Here is a 13,371-nt window from a genome sequence, read left to right on the forward strand (position 1 = left end):
CACTTCTTACACATTTTCATGGGGACTCTGTGGGTCTCCACGTGGGGTCCCATTTTCTGGGAATTGACTACTAAATCCAGAGTTAAGAACAAAGGGAGTGCTAAGCACCCTGCATTCTAAGTTCAGTGGACCACCAACAGTTGGGCCAACCACATTCCCGGAGGCTTGCTGAGAAGCCCCACTACCCACCACCAACTCCACACTGGTGTCTTGTAGGGGAGGTCTGGGGAGGAGAAAAGAGGCCTTTGAGGGAACTATAATGTTCAAAAAAGGAACCATACTACCCACATTTTCATATGGGGTTACCTCTTAGGGGTGGGGGTGGAGGGAGATTCTCTCTTTCGTATTAAGGAAGAGAAGACTTAAGTGAATCACTCATACAGTTTGAGTGTCAAATAGGAAGAAAGACTGCACCCTGATTGTATTTGCTTTGCCACTAATTCAAGTTTACTACTTTGATCTTATGCTACCAGATTCAAAGAGGAGTTATTAGGGACAAAGCCAGCCAACGAGGAAGAAAGAATAAAGTTCTAGCAGGTGTCCGGGAGAACTAGAAAAAGCACCCCTGTATCCCCAGGGCAGGCACATGGCTCGCCAAGCAGATGCTGCTTCTTATGTAATATGAAAACTTTCCTTCCCTGGGGCTGCGAGTGGAGGATGAATGTGGCTGGAAGCCCGAGTGCAGAGCTTGACAGGGCAGGAGCTGGAAATCAGCCTCTAGTCCTACCTGCCACACAAGCTGCATGGCTTTCATGGAAACTTCTTGGCTTCCTAGGACTGAACAGAGCAGAAGGTGATTCCTTTCCATGCTTTCTCAAAGGAAGGCTGAATGAGGCTGGTGGATGGAGGCAGAGGGAAAATGGAGCCCTTTTGCCAAGAGGCAACCCACCCTGGCCACTGGTGGTTTGGTAAAGCTAGCACATCCTCTTTTGTTCTTTGGCTGGAGGTGGTAAGCATTGCCCAGAAAACAGGACGCCCCTCAGCATCTAACACAAACCTGTAAGAAAGCATCCAAAGACAATATGCTTCTTGGTTCTAGGCCTACACCCAATCAGACACAGATTAGCTCCCTCTGCTATATATCGGGCATTCTGTAACTCCATATAGCTAGAGCGAATCAGCCACAACCTTTCATTTCCATGGAGGCTGTGGTGTAGGGGAAAGAGCAAGCACAACTGATAAAACATGTCTACCCGGAGTCTGACACTAAGAAACGTCATCATAGCCCCTGAAGGAGTTTCAGGCTTCCTTAGAGAGATGAGAGAAAAAAAAAAAAAAAAAAAGCTTGGGTTAATTTGAAATAGGTGACTTGCATTCTGCTGCATTTGCCTGTAAGTTTTCACTGGAGACATAAACTATATAACAGGACTTCTGATCTGTGTCCACTGTCTCCTAAGAGCCAGATAGCTGTAGAACCTTGGGAATTATCTCAGGGATTATAAAACCAGTGAATTAGGTTGCAAACTCTTGGGACAAAGGACTGAATCATGGTCTTATTCCCAGAACAGCTTTAAAAAGCCTCTCTCTGAAATATTGGTTAAACCCAATAAGAAACACGTGACTATTTCCACATTTTTAAATGGGGAAAGAAAACTCTTCTATAATCTACCTCATAAATTCGTTGTGAGGCTCTGTAAGTAAAAGAAGTGAAGGTGTTTTTACGCTATTAAAAGCTAAAACTTGTCATGAATGTAAGGAATTATTAGGATTATTATTATGCCCCTGGGGGAGGCTTTATACAGTAACTGGCCCTGATTCAAAACCATGGGGATAACATGTCACTCAAAACACTTAGTTTTGACTGTTGGCAATGCTGTTCTGAACAAATTAGCTTTGAAATAGCGGTACCTGAAAAGACCCTTTGTAGCTTAAATAAAGCCTAACCTGACTTTTGTATAAGTAAGCGTCCAAGGTCAGAGTCTTTTTAACTTCTTATGGATAAAGGCTCCAACCTCAGTCTTGCTTCCTAACCCTAGTTGATCGACTCTTTCCCCCACATCAGCTCAGGGCTTTGTCTTCTTCAATCTGGAAGCACTATCTTTTTTACTTTCCTCTCTGACCTTGATCCAGAAGACCCTACCCCTCTGTGTATCTGTATGTGTGCCTGGAAGGGGAAGGGAGTATCTGGGTTATCTTACTTTACATCCAGAAAAAAAAAAATGCTCATTTTGTATTTCTTCAGATAGAAAAGCTAAATATCCTGGTTGCACTTAGAAGCATTTCCTTCAAAGCAAACTCGGTAAAATAAGTAAATACAATTCACAAGGTGTCAAAGCCTACCTTTTGAGCAATTAGCATTTTAGCACAGGGACCACGTTGGGAATCTGAGAAAAGCCATGAATCCTTCCATATAAAAATGTACATTTAAATGTATACACGATGTTTTATATATGATTTCAGGAGGCCCATGTACCCTTCGGAGCAAGAATTAGAATTTTTGGCCAATGGGGACCATTTTGCAGATTAACCTCATTGCACATGCTATGACTCCAAGAGTGGCTATTGCCAGTTAATGATGCTATTATTCAGAAGAGAAAAGAAATTTTCTAGAACAGTGATCACATGAGAAACTTATTTCAACTTTTTTTTCCCCCTGTAAACTGGAAGTCAGATTCTTACCTCTGGCAGCATGATGAGGCTGAATGTCAGGATGAAGAGAACCATATTTACTCCATACATCCATCTCAAGAAGAGGAAGTAGGAGGCCACGGATGAGCCAAACTGACCTATCAAGAAGAAAATGAAAGGTTGAAAGGTCAGAAGCAAACCAACCAAAAGCCATGTCTTGGTGCTTTCCAAAATAAATGGGCTCATGACAACAGTTTGGTCCTTTCCACATGGACAGTCTCCAGCATTCTCTTTCTATCCAAGAAGAGAAAATGTTATTGGTGGTGGAAGTGCTCTCTACCATGTAGGTGCAGTTATGTGCAATTATTGTGACCTGCGCTTTTAGAGCCCAGCCAAAGGTGAGCTGCCTCTGGCTTAGCAGCCAGCATTGCTAGCTGAAAAACCATTTATTCTCATAGTTAATAACGTTTAAGTGAGGGAATACCTGTAAAGTGGTTATTACAGTTCTTGGCCCTAGTTAGCTACCGTTATCATCATAATCACTGCACTTCGGCCACCTTTCTTTTGGGCAACAATGCTCTCAAAACCCTTTACCACATCCCGGACGGACAGCTTTCTTGCAGACCATCCTGCACTATTTATCTGCATCATTGGCATCTCTGAGGTACAGCATAGAAGCTGAAGTCTATTCACCCACTCTTCACATATTTATAGTATCTTCTGCGGGCACCTGGGTGACTCCATCAGTTAAGTGTCTGCCTTCGGCTCAGGTCATGATCCTGGAGTCCTGGGATCGAGCCCCACATTGGGCTCCCTGCTTCTCCTTCTCCCTTTGCCTGCTGCTCCCTGCTGTGCTATCCTTCTCTTTCAAATAAATAAAATCTTTTTAAAAAAATAAAATATCTTCTGTAAAGAATTACCTTAGATGTGAAACACAAATGTCACAGACAGGGTTGCTGCTCTAATACAACTTATATTTTAGTGAGGTATGGAAATAACAGAGATGCAGGAATTTTAAAAATAAATAAATAAACATATTATTTATCATAATATATATGCTATATTGTATTGTATTTCAATTTATGTGTACAAAGAGTATGTATCATATATATCATACATATTATATGCATATTCATATACATTGTATAATATCTGTATATTATATATGATCTATCATTTAGGCATGTAGCACATACATGATATATATGTATTATACATGATATGCAAAATTGCATATGATTATATTATTATAACAATTATATATATGCAACAATTATTGCCAGATAGGTCCTAGAGAAAGGAAGGTAAAAAATATCAAGAGGGTTGCTTTCGGGGATCCCTGGGTGGCGCAGTGGTCTGCCTCTCTCTCTCTGTGTGTGACTATCATAAATAAATAAATAAATAATTTAAAAAAAGAGGGTTGCTTTCAGTAAGCTCATTGAGGAAGGTATATTAGAGAGAGTAACATTTTTTAAAAAGATTTTATTTATTTATTAGAGAGAGAGAGAGAGAGAGGCAGAGACACAGGCAGAGGGAGAAGCAAGCTCCATGTAGGGAGCCTGATGTGGGACTCTATCCCAGGTCTCCAGGATCACAGCCTGGGCTGAAGATGGCACTAAACTGCTGGGCCACCTGAGCTGCCCGAGAGAGTAACATTAGGGCAGAGGTCTGAAGTTGGAGGAAGAGATAGCAGTGTCCAGGCTGGGGAAGAGCAGCTCAAGCAGAGGAAAGAACGAGAACAAATATCTGGAGGGAAACAAGAGCTCAGGCCAACTGAGGAACAAATCGAAGGACAGCGTGGCTGGAGCCTAATGAACAAGGGGAAGAAGCGACAGATGAACATGAAGAGACAAGCCAAACCACACTATGTAGGGCCTCCTAAGGACACATTAAAAAATGAGATTTTTATTTTAAATGTGTTGAGAAGTCACCAATAGGTGTTAAGCAGCAGGACTGGGGTTGGGGGGAGTAGACTGTGACCTTTAAAGTCTCCTCAGCTTTGGGAAACGAATTGAGAAGGGACAGACAAGAATGAGCCATCAATGTGCACATGTCCCAGTGAAAAGTGATCTGTCTAAATCCTATTTACTGAGAAAAAGAAAAGAAAAAAGAAACCCATTATCCTAAATCAAAGAATGAAAGAGGAAGAAAGAACAGGAATGTGAAGTCTCAGGTTGAGATTTCACCAATTAACAAAAGCCCCACTTTCTTTGATCATCACTTAAGGTTCAATATCAAGTTGCCGGTTTTCTTCCCAATTCCCAATTCTCCTTTTCAGTTGCCCAAGAAGAAGTGATGAATCTGTGCAACCACCCACCAGATCAGGCCCTTTTTCCTGACTCATTCAGCAAAATACCTCCAGGGCCTGAGAACTTTCTTGGCTCTCTGGCTTTGCAGCATTAGGGATGGGGAAACATTATTACAGAAAGAGGCTCGCGTGAAGCAGATTCCAGTCTCTGCTTAGTAAGACGAGGCTGAGATCACACTAGAATCATGCTTCTGTTTCTGAAGTTTCTATTCTGTAGGTGTCACCTTGCCTATTCCCATAACACAGTGACAATTTTTATAGAATTTTTTTAAAAAGTCTGTCTAAATGGATATTTTTTAAAAATCAATTATCTTCAAGTCTGAATTTTTGGATTTATTTCACTTTGTAGAGAAAAGCGGAATTCTACAAAATTTCTAAAAGCATGTGGTCTTGATAAACATGCCCTCAGGTACTGTAACCAGATGCATTGGGCCATCTCCAGAAGGGCTACGCAGACCTGCCCGTCCCAGGACATCTGATCATCCACCTGGCTCCCAGTGATTTCATATCATTTCATGGCTGTTATCTATGTTCTCTGGTAACAACTGCCCATGGACTCCCTCAGCCAGGTTCACTTGTCATGTTTAATTGAAGGCAGTAGACTTCCACCTTATTAGTCATTACAATTACTCATTAACTGGAGAAGGAACTTTGTCTCTAGGTATCTGGAGCAAGCTTCTCCCTGAAACACATGGCAGATCTGGTTTAGAGGCCCAAGCACAGGATGCTGGCTCATCCTTTCCTCTCTCCTCCCCTCAATCCCTTCCTTCCTCCCTCCCTCCCCTCCTTCCTTCCCTTCCTGCCTTCTTTCTTACAGTTTCGCTCTTCTCATTAGCACCCACTGCCTGCCCTCTCTCAGCTCCCATACACAACCCCTAGCAAATGAATTTCTTAAATTGAGTACAGAGTGTAAATATACCTAAAAGCAAAAAAGAGGAGCAAATTAAAATGTTGCAGAAAGTATCCCCTCCCTCTTATATAATCCACATCCATTATGGATGAAATACACTTAGACTCCAAAGCTTTCAGGCTTCAGTTTTTCACAATTATTCTCTCTGGAAGTAGAGAAATAACAATGAAGCACCCCTCCTATCCTTTTTTTCTTTTTTCCATCCTTTTTTTCTTTCCTCTCTTTCTTCTTCTCCCTCTTCTTTTTCTTTTTACAGAATCCTATATCTAAAGAAAATGAATTTCAGGAAAACAGATTTCATTAAAACTAGTGATTGTACAAAAGACCCAGATGCAGGTCAAAGAGATCAAGGAATCCAGAAAACATTGTTCACAGCAGAGGGCAGAGAACAGTAACAAAATAAAGACTGTAAAGGAGAGAAAACAAATCAACTGGTTGGCATCCAAGTTCTATAGGACATTTCCCTGTCTCAAAACAAAAGCAAAAAAGGAGAAATTTCCCTCATCACATCCACTTATCCTTGTGGTTCTGACCAGAGGTTGGTGGCTAAATCTGGCATTTACTGAAAGGAGAAACCTTACTATAGTGTATCTAAGAGATCATAATTAAAGAAAACAGTCATTCCATGTGCTTAGTCTCTTTGATAAAATTGTTTTATTCTTGTAAATAATAAGAATGGTTGGTAGTAGTAGTAGTAATAATAATAATAATAATAGCTGATATATTTTACTGGTCAATTATGCAGCATTATTAGTTCCACTGTGTGGATGGGGAACCAAAAAGTTAAACATAGTATTTGCCTGAACCAAGACTTGATTAATAATAACAATAGCTAGCATTTAATGAATTTTCCTTCAGACATCTATTTTGATGTTATGTATTGATTGATTTAGTCATCGTGGAATTCCTACAAGAAGAGAAATCCTCTGCTCTCACTTTACAGAGACTTAGGCCCATGGGTTACACAGCTAATAAATGATAGAACCAGGGTTACATAAGTAGTTATGTAGGTAGTAAATGATGTAGCCAGAGTTCTAAACTAGGTAGCCTTGCTCTGTAGGTGTTTAACTTCAAATCCAGATCTCTCTTAACCACAGTGCTATGTTGCTATTCAAGTGGAATCATTAATTACATTATTTTAAAAACTCGATAATATATGGAGTAAATAAGCCATGAATGTGTATGTCTGAAAGAATATAGGCAATCTCCACTAATCAGCTAAGGCCATTCACATTCATAAATTGGGTTGCTGCCCAGAAATTACCGGTTCCTTTTTTTCTTTAATCTGACTAATAAATTCTGTTTCCATAATGAATTATTAATACAGTAAAACTGAGTCCTTGGTATGTATTCAAGTGAGGCCGTTTAAGCTTATGCAATATTCTTGATGCTGAATTTTCTGGCATTTCTTTTAAATTAAGGTTAAAGTTCCACCTCTCCCTCTGGTTATTTATTATTAAGGCAAAGTAATTTGTAGCCTGTCATCATGCATAATTTCCTCCTGAACAGATGGGTAATAAGACAGGCAGACAAATATGAGCATTTCTAAATGGGAAAAGACCAATTAAATCACCTGCTGTATGAGCAGAGTATAAATACCATCTTGTTAGGCTAGGACATGAAGCATAGTTGCTTTCAAAGTGGTCTAGGGGAATTAAATGTGGCAGATTTGATTTGCATTTTCTGGAGCCCTTAGGCCAGTAGAGAAACATGAGGTTTAAACTCTGTTCTTAGGGTTGTCTATCTGCAGATCTTTCCTATCTGAAAAATAGTCTTTCACATTTTATTTCAGTACCATACTTTATTATTAGGAAGAAGCAGATTTCAATTCTGAGGAAGACTTGTAATCTTCAGCTTGAAGGACATTCAATGATTTAATCCATGTTTTTGATAATAATTCTGGAGTCACAATGCATATACATTATATTTCCTGGGAGTACAAATACATAGCTTCTTCAGTAAAATATGCAATGCAATGTTGTTAATAAGGTACATCCTTGTGAGTAATTCTAGGGTTTTTAGCATGGCCTCTTCACAAGCATTCCCCTGTAATGTAGAATTTCACAGCATCCCTTTGTGGCAGAAATGATCAAATCTATTTTTGATGTGAAAAATAAAATTGGGAGTCCTCAAATGATAACCTGATCCACAGCAGCAAAGAGACCTAGGCCTTACTGGTATCAAGATGGATTCAGCATGAGTTTTAGACTTGATTTAAGTTCCCCTCTCAATTCTGCAAGTTATCAGAGAGTTTTATGGAAACTCAGAGAAGACTAGTAATACGGGATTCCTTTAAAAATCACACTTAAAAATTACTTGCTCAGTATTATCTAGAGATTTAGCAGAGAATGAGGGCAAATGCATCAGAAAGATTTAGGAATGGGGCTTAGCTTCTCCTGTTTTAAACATGCCTCTGACTACAATCCAAAATTTCTTCAGTTTTTAATTGCTTATATTTTCCCCAGACAAACTCATATAACACAATTGGATGTTAGATCAAGCCTTGCCAGTCTTTATCAGCATTGCATGCCCAGTGCCTGGAAACAGACCTAATAACACAGGCACTCAGTGAGTATTTGCTCAATTAATCAGTACAGTCAAGTTTATTTTGAAGATTAAATGAAGTATTACATGTTAGACTATTCTGACTTTCAAAAGGAATACAATAATATTTCTGAAACTTCTGTAAGATTAAATGGTCATTTCTATAAGAGAAAAGCATTGGTATTAGTTTTACAATATGAAATATGTATTTTATAAATACGGTACATGTTTAATCTACTTTTTTCTAAGAAGAATTGGCAGAAGGTAAATTATGCAGGCCTCACTCGCTAGAAGTCTGTTTCTCATTTAACTGTTTCAATAATTTATCACTCAAAAGTATAAAGAACTTCATATGCTTACATATAAATATTGTAGTGATTGTAAGTTATAAGTCATAGAATGTTAGGTTGTAAATTGCCTTGTATAGGAACCAGTTAAACCTCAAATTTGGGGGATGTTCCAAATGTGGAAACAGAGGGCCCCAGATATAAAACGATTACCCATACTATAGAGCTAGTCAGGGGCTAAAGGACTTCAACCTTTAGAAAACTGGTTGCACGTTCCATTTCTTTTCCTATTTCCATTTAGTTAAGTTTCAAAGACCATCACAGGGGCACCTGGGTGGCTCAGTGGTTGAGCACCTGCCTTGGGCTTAGGTCAATATCCCGGGGTCCTGGGATTGAGTCCCACATCAGGCTCCTCTAAGGGAGCCTGCTTCTCCCTCTGCCTGTGTCTGCCTCTCTCTGTGTCTCTCATGAATAAATAAATAAAACCTTAAAAAAAAAAGACCATCTTTGAGGGGTGCCTGGGTGGCTCAGTTAAGTGTCTGCCTTTGGCTCAGGTCATTATTCTAGAGTCCTGGGACAGAGCTCCACATTGGGCTCCTCCCTGATCAATGGGGAGTCTGCTTTTCCCTCTCCTCCATGCTCGTGCTCTCTTTCTTTTTTCTCTCTCTCAAATAAATAAAATTTAAAAAAAAAAAAAAAACATTACACATACATGCTTCCCCATCTTTGGTAGGGATCTTTCTATGAGATGGTTAGTCTGACCCAATGACTTTGTAGTACACTTCATACTTTTCAACTAATACAATAGCCCAAAAGCATTTAGTTTACTGATGATTATCATTAACACCATAACGCATTAAGCATTTATAGAAGATTATGTATGTATTTAAATAAATAACTTATTCAAAAATAAACACATTAAAAAAAAAGCACATGAGAAAATGGGACAGAATTCCCCAAATAGGATAATGATCAAGAAATCTATAACTACTCCTTCTGCCATTGCCCTAGTGGAATCCACTCTGGGACGTGATGCCAGAGAAAAAGTGTATAAAATCTTCCTTCAAGTATCAAATGAGCAAGCCTCATTGAGAAAACCACAAGCTTTGGGCCCAGATGAACTTCACCTTACATCTCAGCTCCTCTAGTAACTAATCCTTGGACAGTTATTTAACTGCAAGTTGAAAATAAAAAGGCTACAGTGCACATTGCAGGCACGGTAAAGATTATGCGAAGTGTTTGTAGAGTAGCTAAGTGACACTCAAAGACTGGCGATTGTGGCAATTGTTGATGGAATAGAAAATAAGGATCAATTCTCCACAGTGAGGCAAAGCACCGTTAAAGGTGGAGAAATCAGGATGACCTAAACAAATCAGAAATTGTGTATGGAAGAGAAAATAATTCACATTTGCTGGAATTATCCAGCTGACTGTGCCCAATTTTCTGGAGGAAGAGGAGATGAAGGAAGATAACTAAAAGTTTAGTTGATGCCTCTTAATCCCTCTTTCCCACAGTAACACACATGCTACATGGTAGTCGTATGTGTCACTCATTCCTGTGTGAAATTTCTGGCAATAAAAATAATTCCATCTGTTTCTGTCCCACTTAAGATAGGCTACTGCAACACATATGGGGATGACATTTGTATTGAGACAAGCTAGAACCTGCTCTAGTGGACCTTCAAAATAAAGAATTTGCAAATGTACATATTTTAACAATTACTACAAATTTCTTGGAATACATCTCATGATTGATCAAGATTCAACCCTACCATCTTATAAATGAATAGGCTGAGGCCCAGAGAGATTAAATGACCACCTCAGAGTTGAATGGCTAATCTGCAGCAAGTAAGAACCAAATCCAGAGTTCTTTTCACACAAATTGTATCAAGACCTTAATGTTCCAAATGGTCTTCTGTTACCACATTTCATCTATATACTTTAAACTTAAGGATTCTGTGGTGTCTCTCCTTTTCTGATGGGTCTAAATTCCTTTTCTCAGAATGGTAAGCATTTGAAGAAGATCTGCTATTTCATTTTATTCAACACATACTTATTAAGGCCAAGCATATTCTAGGTCTGGTGATCTAGGAGCAAACGGAACCAAACCTCTGCTTTCGTGTCTACTGGAAGAAATAAATACAAAATGAAATGAAGTGAAATTACATTTAAAAATTACATTGAAAACACAGTATTTTAGATAGCAAGTGTTAAGGAAGAAAAAAAAGCGATGACGGGGGGGTGATACAGGAATATGTGGGAGGAAGTGCAATTAATTAGTTGATGTATTTTTAATTCATTGCCACTTGATAATGAGAGACAGAGGACTCAGGATAGGCACTCCTAAAACATGCCTAATCATGTCCATGAAATATCTATCAACTCTGTTATCTCCCTATGGAGCCTCCATTTTAATTATGCAATGCCACATTTAACCAGCAGGAAAACCTGCCTCTCAATCAGTAAAGTCAGGGAGGAAAATCATAGCCTAGCCAAACTCTCAGAAACCAAAATATGGCAAGATTGTGCTCAGAATTGTTTGAAAAATTATCCCTTTTTCTTGAAATATTCTTCATTACTTTAAAAAATTATTTATTATACTTATTGTTTTAAAATTTTTATTTGCCTTATTCTAAGCCTAGAGCACTGTTCTAAGTAGGCTTTTGTTAGAGTATATTCTCCTGACTTCTCTATACCCTACAAACACTGTATAAAATGAAGACACAATATAATATTCACATAGAAAGTTCCTGGATGATGATTACTTACTCTACTTCAGATTTGAAAATGAGATTTTAAGATTTCTTCGTTCTTTTTAGACATTGTTCATTTTGATTATTGTCTCCCTCTCACAAGAGTATATATTTTCAATGTCATGTTCATTGTCAAAATAAAATCGCTGCCTTCCTAGTAATATATATGATTCAATGTCATTGTGCACACAATTGACTTCCCCACATAGAAGAGAAAACAAAGTTAGGATGAGAATATTTTGGTCTGACTTAGGGAAAGAGAGGTGGGGTCTCCAGTGCTGTGCTTGGTAAGTGCTCGCAAATTTTCACAGTAAACCAAAGAGAACGTAAAAAAAAAATGATTGTGTTTGTTCATTTTCTTGTATTTAGTATTTCCAATAGTATAGAAATTGAGAAAGGCATCTGATAGGCTTATGAAACAACCTTCCTGTCTAATGAGATCTCATGAGCACTTACTTTCAATTGCCTTGATTTTATTTTCCCACGGGACGCAAGCAGCTTTGAAGTTTTCAAAATCACGAAGAAATTTTGCCCATTTCTGAAAAGAAAGCCAAATACAACAGTAAAACCCAGTCTCTTGTTTGCCAAGATGTCTATCCTCCACCCCCATCCCAAAATATCACAAGATGATGAGCTTGGAAAGATCTCTCTGGTGCCACATAAAGCTTTGTATAAAAAGGGAAAATAGTAGGTTTTACCTGCCTCCCTCTTCCTCACCCACCCCCACCCCAATTCAATTAAAAACTTTTATGGATCTCCTGTTTTATAGAAAATATGCTGAGAAAGATCTGTGTATTCTACCAGACAATAAGGGACTGAGTTAGCACCTAATATTAGGTGATAGGCAAATTATATGTGTTTACTTAAATAATCATTACATGAAGAAATTAATGAAATATAAACAAAACATGGCTCCTGACTTGAAGGGCTTGTGGATCTACTAGAGTACATAAACAAGTAACTTCAATACAGGATGGTAAGTGTTATGACATAGGACACTTTTTATTCTGGTATAAGTAGAGCAGCTAATTAAATAGAAAGACAAAGTATCATAGAAAAGGGAGGAAGAAAAAAAATCATACATTAGTTTTTATAAAAGAACTTCCTCCCATTTTATTCCACAATCTTGGGCCATCCATGGTCAAGAGGACCACAAAAGGAAGACTGGGAATGGGGCAGATAACTTTGCATAAGAGCACATTATGACGAGATAATGTAGAACCCAAATAACATATGAGACAAGACTGAAGTTCAAAAGACGATCTGAACTAGAAACAACCCAAAGGTCCATCTACAAGTGAATGGATGAATAAATTGGAGTACCTTCATACAACAGAATACAACACATCGATAACTACCACAACTACCACAACATGGTTGTATCTCATGAATATAATATTGCACCAAAGAAGCCAGAAACAAAAGTATAAATACTGTATGATTCTATTCATTTAAATTATAAAAACAGACAAAGTCTCTGATATATGCCATAAATCTTTCTACCTACATTTCATATTTAAGATATATGAATTCTATTCACAAAATCCCATCTGTATGAAAATGCATTTACCTTACAAATGGCATAGCAATTGTAAAGAACAGATAATAATGCCACCAAACCTACTTTGCTTTGAGAGTTAAATATGATAACTTCATTGAAGGATTCAGTTCAGTGCTTGGCATATAGTAAAAACTAAATAAATGTTAGTTTCTCTTCTGTCTTTTCTAAGAATCTATGTTTATATTGGTATATAAACATTCTATTCAATTTATAGTTGATGTTCCTGATAGAGAAGAGCTGTATGGCCCTAAAACTTAAGAAAGAAACTTTGACCCAGTACCCCTTAAGTACCAGGGAATGAAAATGAAAAGGGCGCTGTTTTTGCCATTTAGGAGTGAGAAAATCACACAAGTAAGTCTTTTGCCATAAGTCAATGTTTCTCACCTTATTTTTCATTTTAATGCCTTTAAGGAATGTTTTGGAGCTTCTTTGTTTTCTGAA

The 13,371-nt window shown here is 38.2% G+C and overlaps 1 protein-coding gene across 1 annotated transcript in view; it reads right to left on the reverse strand.

Annotated features, from left to right (window-relative positions):
* TMC1 (transmembrane channel like 1) overlaps positions 1–13,371 on the reverse strand; it is a 152,859-nt gene that overhangs the window by 59,346 nt on the left and 80,142 nt on the right. Inside the window, 2 exon segments of the mRNA XM_041746240.1 lie at positions 2,620–2,726; positions 11,826–11,907. Of these exon segments, the coding sequence (XP_041602174.1) occupies positions 2,620–2,726; positions 11,826–11,907 (189 nt within the window).

Source organism: Vulpes lagopus, chromosome 2 (genome assembly GCF_018345385.1).
Source record: "Vulpes lagopus strain Blue_001 chromosome 2, ASM1834538v1, whole genome shotgun sequence".
Taxonomy (NCBI): Eukaryota; Metazoa; Chordata; class Mammalia; order Carnivora; family Canidae; genus Vulpes; species Vulpes lagopus.